Source organism: Pseudophryne corroboree, chromosome 11 (assembly GCF_028390025.1).
Source record: "Pseudophryne corroboree isolate aPseCor3 chromosome 11, aPseCor3.hap2, whole genome shotgun sequence".
In the NCBI taxonomy this organism is placed as follows: domain Eukaryota; kingdom Metazoa; phylum Chordata; class Amphibia; order Anura; family Myobatrachidae; genus Pseudophryne; species Pseudophryne corroboree.
In genome coordinates, this window is record NC_086454.1 from 81,869,782 (window position 1) to 81,882,760 (window position 12,979).

Here is a 12,979-nt window from a genome sequence, read left to right on the forward strand (position 1 = left end):
CTGTCCTGTGCGGGGAAAGGACACGCCATAAGAATTCTCTTGGGAATCTGCAGTTTCTTGTCCGGAGTTTCCCAAGCTTTTTCAAATAAAGCGTTCAGCTCATGAGATGGGGGAAAGGATACCTCAGGGTTCTTCTCCTTAAACATGCATACCTTCGTGTCAGGCACCGAGGGGTCCTCTGTGATATGCAAAACATCTTTTATTGCAATAATCATATAATGAATACTTTTGGCCACCCTTGGGTCTAACTTCGCATCATCGTAGTTGACACTGGAGTCAGAATCCGTGTCGGTATCAGTGTCTGCTACCTGGGACAGGGGACGTTTATGAGAGCCCGAAGGGCCTTGTGACACAGCCAAAGCCATGGATTGACTCCCTGCTTTTTCTCTGGACTCTGCTTTGTCCAATCTTTTATGTAATAAAGACACATTTGTATTTAAAACATTCCACATATCCAACCAATCAGGTGTCGGCGTCGCCGACGGAGACACCACAATCTGCTCTACCTCCTCCTTAGACGAGCCTTCCGCTTCAGACATGTCGACACACACGTACTGACACTCCCACACACACTGGGATATACAATTATGGGGACAGCCCCCCAATAAGGCCCTTTGGAGAGACAGAGAGAGAGAGTATGCCAGCACACACCCAGCGCCACTGGACACTGGAATAAAATCCCAGACTGTACAGCGCTCTTTTATAGAATAAATAATACACTCACTGCGCCAATTAAATGTGCCCCCCCCCCCCCTTTTTTGCCCCCTGTACTTGCTCAGCAGGGGAGAGTCCGGGGAGCAGCTTCTCTGCAGCTTGGTGTGGAGATAAAATGGCGCTGGTTAGTGCTGGAGGATCAAGCTCCGCCCCCTCATTCTTTATACTGGCGGGGGGGGTTCAATATACTGCCTCCGCAGTATCTAATATATTAGCCAGTGTCCCTTGAGGTTAATATTGCTGCCCAGGGCGCCCCCCCTGCGCCCTGCACCCGTACAGTGCCTTCTGTGTGTGTATGTGTGGGAGCAATGGCGTGCAGCGTTACCGCTGCGCGGTACCTCAGTGAAGATCTGAAGTCTTCTGCCGCCTGTGAAGTCTTCTTTCTTCTTATACTCACCCGGCTTCTATCTTCCGGCTCTGTGAGGAGGACGGCGGCGCGGCTCCGGGACGTACAGCGAGGACGACACCTGTGTTCCGACCCTCTGGAGCTAATGGTGTCCAGTAGCCTAAGAAGCAGGGCCTATCAGTTAAGTAGGTCTGCTTCTCTCCCCTCAGTCCCACGATGCAGGGAGCCTGTTGCCAGCAGTGCTCCCTGAAAATAAAAAACCTAACAAAAAGTCTTTTCAGAGAAACTCAGTAGAGCTCCCCTGCAGTGCATCCAGTCTCCTCTGGGCACAGGATCTAACTGGGGTCTGGAGGAGGGGCATAGAGGGAGGAGCCAGTGCACACCCATCTAAAGTCTTTAGAGTGCTCATGTCTCCTGCGGAGCCCGTCTATACCCCATGGTCCTTACGGAGTCCCCAGCATCCTCTAGGACGTAAGATAAATGTTGTACGTTCATTCTGGGCGGTAACTAGGGTGGCGCGGACGATGCTCAGCACATAGCACATGTTCTCTGTGGGCGGAGAACTGTCCGCACCCACCTGTGATGTACTGTCTATGCGTCGCCGCCACTAGCTGCAACGCTGTCCGCTGTAATGTATGGAGTGGTGCACCCGGTTACTTCTCTGCCGGACGCACCTTTACATACATTACAGCAGGCAAAACTGCAGCTGCCCACCCATGTGCTCCGCCCCTCCTGGCTACCTGCAGTGTTTCTTGGGACTGGGAAAGACGTCATGACATCTCTCACAGTCCATTCACATAGGGGCAGCGGCATTGGGGCGTAATAAGCTGCAGGAGTCAGACTCAGGACTCGAGTTTCATAGTCACATTTCTTAAATTCTGAGGTAACTTGGAAATGTGATTCACAGGAAGAGTTGCATTAACTTCTAAATATATTCCACTGCTAATCTATTGTGCAGCGCATAAGGGGATAGACTGATAGATGGTGTCTGTACTGGTACATAATTTATTACTGTACAGAATTTATTACTATGTACCTACAGTCATTATGTGTGTGTGTGCATGCATGCGGAGGAGGAATGATGAGGAGGAGTAGGAATGTGGTGGAGGAATGATGATGAGGAGGAGGAATGAGAAGGAGGGCTTTGCAATGTGTATAAGGGGCTCTGCTGTCAGGTGTAATGTGAATAATGGACACAGAGACATCACCGGGTGTGGTGACACCTGGTGCGCACTCTGGATCTCCCGCAGCCGAAGGCGCACTCGCGGAGAAAAGGGAGTGTGGTCACGCATAAAGGGGGTGTGGTCATATAAATAGTGGGTATGGCCTCACAGGGATTCCGTGAACATCACTCCAGGGGCATGCCTAGAATCTCCGGAGATGCTGGGCTGCCCCCAGAGACAGTCTCCCTGCGCTGTCGGCTCCTCTTCTATGACAGAAGCTTGGTGCGGCAGGATGTTGTCACACTACAGCATCTGGTTCCTGTCACTGCAGAGGAGCCGGCATTTTGGTGTCACCCGCTCCAAGGGTGACACCCAAGTGAGGGCCGCACTCCCCTTATGATGGTACTGAACGGACACTACTGTGTGGTCAGGTGTAATTTGTATAAGGCGCACTACAGTGCGGTGTAATGTGACTAATGGACACTACAGTGCGGTGTAATGTGACTAATGGACACTACAGTGCGGTGTAATGTGACTAATGGACACTACAGTGCGGTATCATGTGACTAATGGACACTACAGTGCGGTGTAATGTGACTAATGGACACTACAGTGCGGTGTAATGTGACTAATACCCCTTTTACACCTACGAGCACGGGTCGCAGCCGGGAGCCTGACACGGGAGCTGCCCCCTGCTGCGACCCGTGCTCGGTCCCTTTCCCATTAGCAGTCACAACCCGGCATATGCCGGGTTGGTGACGCTTCTAGCTACACGGCAGCGGCGGCGCAGGGAGATCACATGATCTCCCAGCGCCGCCCATCCATACAGTGTAAACGGGAGCCGTGTCGCATCGACACGGCTCCCGTTTACACTACACCCTACCCGGATCATTCCCGTGTCCTACCCAGGTAAATAGCCGGGTAGGATTCACGGGTCACTTGATCCGGGTTTACCCTTTTCCACTTGCCAAAAACACGGGTAAATGCGCGCCCCCGTGCATTTACCCGTGTTTTTTGAGCTAGTGGAAAAGGGGTATTATGGACACTACAGTGCGGTGTAATGTGACTAATGGACACTACAGTGCGGTGTAATGTGAGTAATGGACACTACAGTGCGGTGTAATGTGACTAATGGACACTACTGTGCGGTGTAATGTGACTAATGGACACTACAGTGCGGTGTAATGTGACTAATGGACACTACAGTGCGGTGTAATGTACTAATGGACACTAAAGTGCGTGTAATGTGACTAATGGACACTACAGTGCGTGTAATGTGACTAATGGACACTACAATGCGGTGTAATGTGACTAATGGACACTACTGTGCGGTGTAATGTGACTAATGAACACTACAGTGCGTGTAATGTGACGAACAGACACTACAGTGCAGTGTAATGTGACTAATGGATACTACAGTGCGGTGTAATGTGACTAATGGACACTACAGTGCGGTGTAATGTAACTAATGGACACTACTGTGCGGTGTAATGTGACTAATGGACACTATAGTGCGGTGTAATGTGACTAATGGACACTACAGTGCGGTGTAATGTGACTAATGGACACTACAGTTCAGTGTAATGTGACTAATGGACACTACAGTGCGGTGTAATGTACTAATGGACACTACAGTGCGGTGTAATGTAACTAATGGACACTACAGTGCGGTGTAATGTGACTAATGGACACTACAGTGCTGTGTAATGTGACTAATGGACACTACAGTGCGTGTAATGTGACTAATGGACACTACAGTGCGGTGTAATGTGACTAATGGACACTACTGTGCGGTATAATGCGACTAATGGACACTACAGTGCGTGTAATGTGACTAATGGACACTACAGTGCGGTGTAATGTGACTAATGGACACTACAGGGCAGTGTAATGTGACTAATGGACACTACAGTGCAGTGTAATGTGACTAATGGACACTACAGGGCAGTGTAATGTGACTAATGGACACTACAGTGCGGTGTAATGTGACTAATGGACACTACTGTACGGTGTAATGTGACTAATGGACACTACAGGGCAGTGTAATGTGACTAATGGACACTACAGTGCGGTGTAATGTGACTAATGGACACTACAGTGCGGTGTAATGTGACTAATGGACACTACAGTGCGGTGTAATGTGACTAATGAACACTACAGTGCATGTTTTGTGAACTGGTACTATTCTGTGGCCATACCCCTTCCCAGGGCCGGATTAAGCCCTTGGGGGGCCCAGGGCACACAAGACAGGGAGCCCACCCACCAGCAACCACCCCCCGCAGGGGGGAAAGCAGGATTTGGAAGGGGGGTTTCCTTTGAAGCACACACGTGTGTGTGTGTGTGTGTGTGTGTGTGTGTGTGTGTGTGTGTGTACACACACATTACATAGAACTCATGCACCCCCATACACACAAATACATACACACAAAACACATACACACATACATATACACGAATAGAACATATACACATATATACAGTATGCACAGATAGAACACATACACACATAGAACACAAACTGTGCGTACACGTACACTTACACTAAAGCCTGCCCTGAGGAAAAGGGTGAGGATGCCGCAGCCAGGACATATTGCTGGGAGCCAGGGGCACAGTTCACCATTAGGCCCCGCCCCCACGGCAAAAATGCCGTGATTCGCTGGTCGGCGGGGAGGGGGCGGAGCCAATATGACATGATTCTATAACAATTATCTTATATTACCTCCGTCCCCTCTGCTCCGACCCGCGAATCGCGGCATAAAAGACTCCACGCTGCAGTGGGGAGAAGACTACCGGCTGCTAGGGAGGGAGGTTTCCGCGCTGCCAGCGGGTGTGTTATGTCCCGCTCGCGGTTGTGCGTGTGGCTCCCTCCCCCTCCTAATGGGCAGCTCGGATCAGGGATTGATACAGGCAGCAATCTCCAGCCTCCACTGCAGCCAGGAGAGCTGCAGCTGGCGGCGGAGGCTGGAGAGGGGACAGCAGCACCAGAGCGGGGCAGCGCAGCTTTGGCTGGGGGCCCCATATGACAGGGGGGCCTGGGGTACTGACCCCCTGGGCCCCCCCCCTTAATCCGGCTCCGCCCCTTCCCCACAAAGTCATGGCCGCCTGTTCCGAATGGGGTCTTTCTGGCACAGAGCACCAAAATGTCTAGTTACGGCACTGTAGTCATTTTAATGTACTAAAAATTGGTACTACATCACTGTTGGGTGGGATGCACCACTAACAATGTGTTAGCAAATTAGTAATTATGTCACTAAAAGAAAAAAAAAGGATGGCATGTGTCAGTGATATCACATTAATGTGCTTCCTCCATATTGTGCCCACAGGGAGATTGCCCGACTCTCCAGGGAGCTACGGAGATCCCCATAGAAAGTCAGCAAGTATGGTTTAGACCAGGGGTGGGAACCTCCGGCCCGCGGGCCGTATAAGGCCCGCGAAGCCGTTTGCTCCGGCCCACCCGCTTCTGTCAGTGAGACACGCCGCCGCTCAGTCCGGCGGCAGCGTGTCTCAGCTGTCAGGACAGGGAGGAGAGCGCGGCTATGTCGGGTGGCGGCGGTGGCGTGTAAGACTTCAAACCAGCCGCCGGTTCGTGAGCCAATCAGAGCTCGCGGACCGGCAGCCAATCAGGAGCCGCGGCTGTCGGTCCGCGAGCTCTGATTGGCTCTCGAACCGGCGGCTGGTTTGAAGTCCTACACGCCGCCGCCCGACATAGCCGCGCTCTCCTCCCTGTCCTGGCTGACACACATGAGAAAGGCCGCCGAATGGAGCAGCAAACAGCAGCAGCAGTAAGCAGCACGGGGGGGGGGGGGATGGCATTTGTATACCTGGCACTGTGGGGGGCATCTGTACACCTGGCACTGTGGGGACATCTGTATACCTGGCACTGTGGGGGGCATTTGTATACCTGGCACTGTGGGGGCATCTGTATACCTGGCACTGTGGGGACATCTGTATACCTGGCACTGTGGGGGGCATTTGTATACCTGGCACTGTGGGGACATCTGTATACCTGGCACTGTGGGGGGCATTTGTATACCTGGCACTGTGGGGGCATCTGTATACCTGGCACTGTGGGGGGCATTTGTATACCTGGCACTGTGGGGGGCATTTGTATACCTGGCACTGTGGGGGCATCTGTATACCTGGCACTGTGGGGGGCATTTGTATACCTGGCACTGTGGGGGCATCTGTATACCTGTCACTGTGGGGGCATCTGTATACCTGTCACTGTGGGGGCATTTGTATACCTGGCACGGTGAGGGGCATTTGTATACCTGGCACTGTGGGGGCAATCGTGGATCTGGCACTGCACTATTGGGGGCATATGTGTATCACATCCCATTTTAACTGGCCGCACCCATTTTTTTGGCGCGCGTGCCTCCGGCGCGCACACACAGTACCTCTAAGGGGCAGACCTACTGGGGGGCAGGGTAATTTTTTAAGTTGAGAATTTTTGTATGGCACCCGAAGGATTTTATAAATATCCAAATGGCCCTCGGTAGAAAAAAGGTTCCCCACCCCTGGTTTAGACCCTACAATTGCAAAGGTCTTTAAAAGGATTGAAGGCTAGAGTTGTGCATTGTGCTGCTGTGGGTTACATGAATACACACATGCAGCAATGACTTACGTGTTCTGTGGGAACAGAAGAATTATTAAATATCTGTTCTATTGCATTCCACTCAGCACTGTGATCCTTCCTGGGAACTGGATAGACATTTGTAGACAAGGTATCAAATATTCTTCTCTTAATTGTTGAACCTGACGAATAATGAGTTAAAGTGTATTTCATGGCAAAATAAATTCAAAACGTGATAATAGATAGGCAACTGTACTAAATTAAATACATCACTTTAGTGGCATTGATCATACGCCTAAAAAAAACATAATGTAAACCAACCAGGAATATAATCTGCCAATATTCTCAAGAAATATGACGTGCCCTTCTATCTAAGATTTTTTTAGAATGTAGAAATTATAGCTAGAATCTGATTGGATGGACAACACAACCACTTTTGTTCATTACAAAGTTTGATACATTTCCTCCTACGGGATCCAATCGGGATCCCGGCAGTCAAAATACAGATGCCGGAATTCCGACACTGGGGTAAATTTACTAAGGTGGGAGATTTTGCCCATAGTAACCAATCAGATTATATCTATTATCTGCTAGAAGCAGCTAAATAAATGGTAAGTAGAATCTGATTGGTTGCCATGGGCAACATCACCAGTTCTAAAAATCTCCCACCTTAGTAAATTTACCCCACTGTTCCCAAATGGGATCACACTCCCGGCACTGACATCTCAAACGAGTGACTGCTGGGCCACCGCAGAGGTAAGCCGGGGGAGGTGGGAGGTTAGATTTAGGCTGCAGAAAGGTGGGGATTAGGTTTTAGCACCACTGGGAAGGGTTAGGCTGTGGGATGGGGTGGGGGCGTTTAGGTTTAGGCTACGATAAGGGAGGGTTAGGGGGAGGGTTAACATACCTTGAGATTGTAACCATCGGGATGTAGCGGTCGGTATTTTGAACGCCGGCATCCCGAACGCCTACATATGTGCGGTTGTAGACAATGTAATCTCAACAACTGCCCCACCTCTCAGTACCCTCTGTGTTTCCCCTCTCCACATCCAGCACCTGGGGCATGTGCTGCAGGTTCCCCTGCATAGTAAAGTTATAGTATAAGTTGTCACTGATAACATAGCCTTTTGGTATAACTATGAAGTATGGGTGTGGTTCATCAAATCGACAGTGTCTAGGTCGACAATGTTTAGGTCGACCACTATAGGTCGACAGTCACTAGGTCGACATGGATGGAAGGTCGACAGGGTTTCTAGGTCGACATGTGCTAGGTCGACAGGTCTAAAGGTCGACATGAGGATTTTTTTTTTTGTGTCGTTTTCTTCGTAGAGTGACCGGGATCCCAAATTAGTGCACCGCGTCCCCTCGCATGGCTCGCTTCACTCGCCATGCTTCGGGCATGGTGCCTTCGCTCCGCTACCGCTTCGCTCGGCACACTTTACTGTTCCAATCGTAGTCCACGTGGATCGTTAAGTATGAAAAAATTCAAAAAAAGAAAAAAAATGTGAAAAACTCATGTCGACCTTTAGACCTGTCGACCTAGAAACCCTGTCGACCTTCCATCCATGTCGACCTAGTGACTGTCGACCTATAGTGGTCGACCTAAACATTGTCGACCTAGACACTGTCGATCTTCAGACCGGATCCCATGAAGTATACATATACAGAAGCTGCTATCTTACCATGCGCGGCTTTTGCACCTATCTCTTGACTTGACACTACAGGGGAAGTACAGTTGCTCTGTTTGCTGCATGAGATGTGTATAGCTGAGCTATTCCATGGATTTGTTCTAGGCAAAGTAAATGTTTTTGCCAAATTGCTACATGTGTTCGCTGTCCCCTCATTTTGCATTTTGGGCTTTTTCTCAGGCAAAATGGCTGCTGTTGTGCAGGATGTCTCCACATGCGGTTTGATACTATCTTCTTGACCTGTACAGCTACTAGTCATATTACTTTCGTCCTGAATAAAAGCATTTTCTCTAACCACATATACCGGGTCACCAACTTGTTCTGTCGCCTGGTCATCATCGACAGTGTGTTTGTCAGATTGCAATTCTTTCTTCATATTTATATCACTTGTCCTTGATTTCACCATGGCTGCATTCTTTTCACTCATTGGTGGACAACACTCTTCCAAATCTATGAGTAAATTGTTAGATTTCAAGGCATCTGTGTTCTCAGTTGGTTGTAATGAGTGCAAAGTGTGGTCCTCTGGATCCAGAACAGACTCTGAGGACACATTTTTCATAGGTACCTGACAACTGGAAGACTGAAGTAACACTGAACTAGTAGATGCATTACGTTCTTGGGCTAAACCTTTACTCTCCTTTTCTTCTATTTGAGTGTTGTCAAAGCTAAGCATCTTAGGCTCTTCAAATACAAATGATTTGTGGTCATCTTTCCCAATTTGTTTACAGAGAGTGGACTCTGCACATACTCCACCAGGGCTCTCCTTTGTTGGCTGCAAGGGGTCTGTTTTAGTCTCTTTATTCTGATCAGTAAGAAGAGAAATTGTGCGTAAATCTGATGTGCTCCAGTTCGAAACAGAAGAGTGAAATCTACTTCCACCCCCAAGAGTGCAGCTGATTCCAGCTGGGGAGTCCTCTCTGTCTGCACTCTGCCCAACAATGAATTGTTCTGTAGTTTCAGGAAACATTTGAGATTCTTGTGCGGGTATCTCATTTACTATGATACCTTTACCATTCTCTGTAGTGTCTACCTTATCAATTACAGTATAAAGGACTTCGCTTGTACCATCCCCAGATTTACGATGGCTGGAGTCTGTCTGCTGACGTACATCTTCCCTGCAGACAGTCAGTGGTTTATTATTGTCTAGCAACATCTTGACGGATTCCACTATGACTTGTGTCTGCATAGAATTGCTGCATTCGGCTGCTCTGTCATTACATTCAGCAACATCATTCATACATGCTCTGTCAGCTGGGATCTCAGCGATGTGTTCCCCAGCACAGCACTCTTCCACACTTTGTTTAACAGTTGCTAAGTTGTCTTTGTTCTTTGTATGGCCGCACTCGTTCTGCGGCTCTTCAGTAAGATGTACCTTATCTATGATATTATAAACATTTGGAAGGCTGTTCGTATCTGAGTTGGAAAAAAAAAAAAAAAGACATTATATTACATTACAGCAAAGCCTCAAATCATGTGCATGTTATTATCTGTGTATACATGAGGAAAAAAAGTCTGACTGTAAGCTGTTCTAAAATTGTCAGTGCTTTAATATATATTTTTTTATATATATATGGTATATATAGGGCCAACATTTTACATAGTACAGTAGAATCAGAGAATGTGTATTTTTTCACTTTATTACTTACCCAAATGGCATTCCCCAGACCCAGGTGCAATGACCACTTGTTGATCTAAGGGGGTAATTCCAAGTTGATCGCAGCAGGACATTTTTTTAGCAGTTGGGCAAAACCATGTGCACTGCAGGGGAGGCAGATATAACATGTGCAGAAAGAGATAGATTTGGGTGGGTTATTTTATTTCTGTGCAGGGTAAATACTGGCTGCTTTATTTTTACACTGCAAATTAGATTGCAGATTGAACACACCACACCCAAATCTAACTCTCTCTGCACATGTTATATCTGCCCCCCCTGCAGTGCACATGGTTTTGCCCAACTGCTAAAAAAAATCCTGCTGCGATCAACTTGGAATTACCCCCTAAGTCCTCACATGCAGGTGTGTATGTGGCCACATTCCGAATGTGGATATTTTGGTAAAGGAATGCTAATGTGACTATAGGCATATCTTCATGGGTACGCATAACCAGAGCTGGAAATAGGGGGGGGCCCAGGGGGTAAGTAGCCCGTGCCTCCCGGTTTAGACACACATCTGGTAGCCCCCAGGTGGATTTTGACGGTGAACTGCCCCACTAGCGTGTCAGTCAGCCCTCGCATACCTTCGTAGCCGATTTTAACCTCTAACATCAATGGCACGTGGTGCTCTGCAGTTTCCACGTCAGTTATTCGCAATGGTGCCATTTGTCCAGTCACAATACACCTTCACCACAGCAGCAAGCGAACAGTTCACAAACTGCGCTATTTTAGAAACACTGCCACCCTTTGCCCCGAAAGCCGATAATAATCCCTTTTTGCAACTCTGATAAACCGCCCCTTTTACTCATGACAGCAATGAGTGATATGTGTGCAGACGGCCTCTAGCACACCTTATATTCCCACCAAGCCCACTCACGACACGTGACATACTTCATGGGCTACGCGCTGCCGACGTGAAATGCAGGATGTGGCCACAATAATGTGACTTCACCGTGTATATTACAAATGTTTGGCCATCAATCTCACTGACCTTTACAAACATATTCTAAATTGCTCTCATTCCTTTTCAGGATTTCATTGCTGTTCATTGGTGCACTATCAGCATTCTCGGAGCTTGTTGTGTTGTCTACAGGATCGCTCTGGATTTTATTTGCAGGTGTGCTGTGTTCTGCATCACGATCTTTAATAAACATGTTAGCTGCACGTTCTTGCTCTTGTGCCTTTAAAAATAAATAAATAGCATAAAATAAAGAATATTTCAGTGAATCATTTTAATTACAGAAACGACAAAATGAGCCTGATTCTGACTTGCACACAATTGTGCATGCCTCAAAATAGCTAAAAAGTTGCACAGCGCATGCTTCCTACAGTGTACCCACAGGGAAGCAGCTGCGTTTGAGACGCAGAGTGTCTAAAATATATTGGAAATGTACTGGCGTTCCTGCGCGGTGGCTATGCAGACGCATTGAATGGGACTGTCATATGGGTTAAAAAACGTGGTTAAAAAACAATAATAAAATCCAAATGTAAATTAGAAAAACCATTTTACCTCAAAATCCTTATTCAAACCTAACCTTGTTTTTTAACTATGTTTTTTATATATATTTTGGTAGGAATCTTCCCTTCTTGATTTAATATCTGAACTTTGGCCTAACGGTATTGAATTCTATAGGAGATGCAAAATCCGATGTTCATCATCCTAATTTACACCAAGGAAACAGTTTAGCGGTGTGGAACACAGAATGAACCGCAAATGACTTCCAGGTACGGCATTCTGGAGGACTGAATCATTAAACAACTCGTTGATCCTTCCAGACACGGCTGGCTCTAACAGTGGAATGCACAACGCCATTTCCGGCAGAAACAGGAAGTGCGGTACCCGTCCCGTCACTCGCGGCTTATCACAGCTATAGTGAATAACTTTTAAGTTTTAAAAATTTGTATGACCATCGGACTGGCTATTATCGGAATGAACTATGTATTTAGGCCCTCATTCCGAGTTGTTCGCTCGCTAGCTACTTTTAGCAGCCGTGCAAATGCATAGTCGCCACCCACAGGGGAGTGTATTTTCGCTTTGCAAGTGTGCGAACGCCTGTGCAGCAGAGCGGCTGCAAACACATTTTGTGCAGGACAAGACCAGCCCTGTAGTTACTTATTCTGTGCGATGATTGCTGCGACGAATGACACGGTAATGACGTCAGATACCAGCAAACGCCCGGACACACCTGCGTTTTTCCAAACACTCCCAGAAAATGGTCAGTTGACACCCAGAAACTCCCACTTCCTGTCAATCTCCTTGCGATCGGCTGTGCGACTGAAAGTGTCGCTAGAACCTGTGCAAAACCACAATGCTCTTTGTACCCGTACGCCATGCGTGCACATTGCGGTGCATACGCATGCGCAGTTTTGCCATTTTTTTAACTGATCGCTACGCAGCGACCAACGGCAGCTAGCGATCAACTCGGAATGAGGGCCACAGAACTATAGGTTCATCTAAGTTGTTAGTGATCCATGTCTGGAAATAGGCTTAGCTTTTAGATTCATTATTGTGGGTATAAATACCCACAGTACCACCTCCTTATGCCTTGACAAAGATACCAGGAGTATTGAAACGCGTTAGAAAGGAGGTTGGGGGCAAGAATCCTGATTTTCATCGGCTGGATACTGAGCATGCAGGGACGCCTGTCTTTACAACATTTATGCTCGTTTGTCTGCTTATGCTAAGTAGACCATTCAACCGGGTGAGAGTCTAGTACTACTGCCTCTGTTCATGTCTTTTTATTGTTTGCTTATTAAATTACTGTATTACGCTATTTTGGACCACTTTCTTCTTTTTGAGGACATGTGGATTGTGAATCTATCGTGGGATAAACTCTCTCAATA

General features: G+C 47.8%; 1 protein-coding gene across 4 annotated transcripts in view; it reads right to left on the reverse strand.

The window, feature by feature from the left end:
* Positions 1 to 12,979, reverse strand: part of CCDC73 (coiled-coil domain containing 73) — a 410,197-nt gene that overhangs the window by 40,136 nt on the left and 357,082 nt on the right. For all 4 annotated transcript variants that reach the window (XM_063944472.1, XM_063944471.1, XM_063944473.1 and 1 more), the window contains 3 exons: positions 11,127 to 11,316; positions 8,479 to 9,897; positions 6,848 to 6,978 (listed from right to left, as the gene is read on the reverse strand). In XM_063944472.1, coding sequence (XP_063800542.1) covers positions 6,848 to 6,978; positions 8,479 to 9,897; positions 11,127 to 11,316 — 1,740 coding nt within the window. The remainder of the gene's footprint in view (positions 1 to 6,847; positions 6,979 to 8,478; positions 9,898 to 11,126; positions 11,317 to 12,979) is intronic.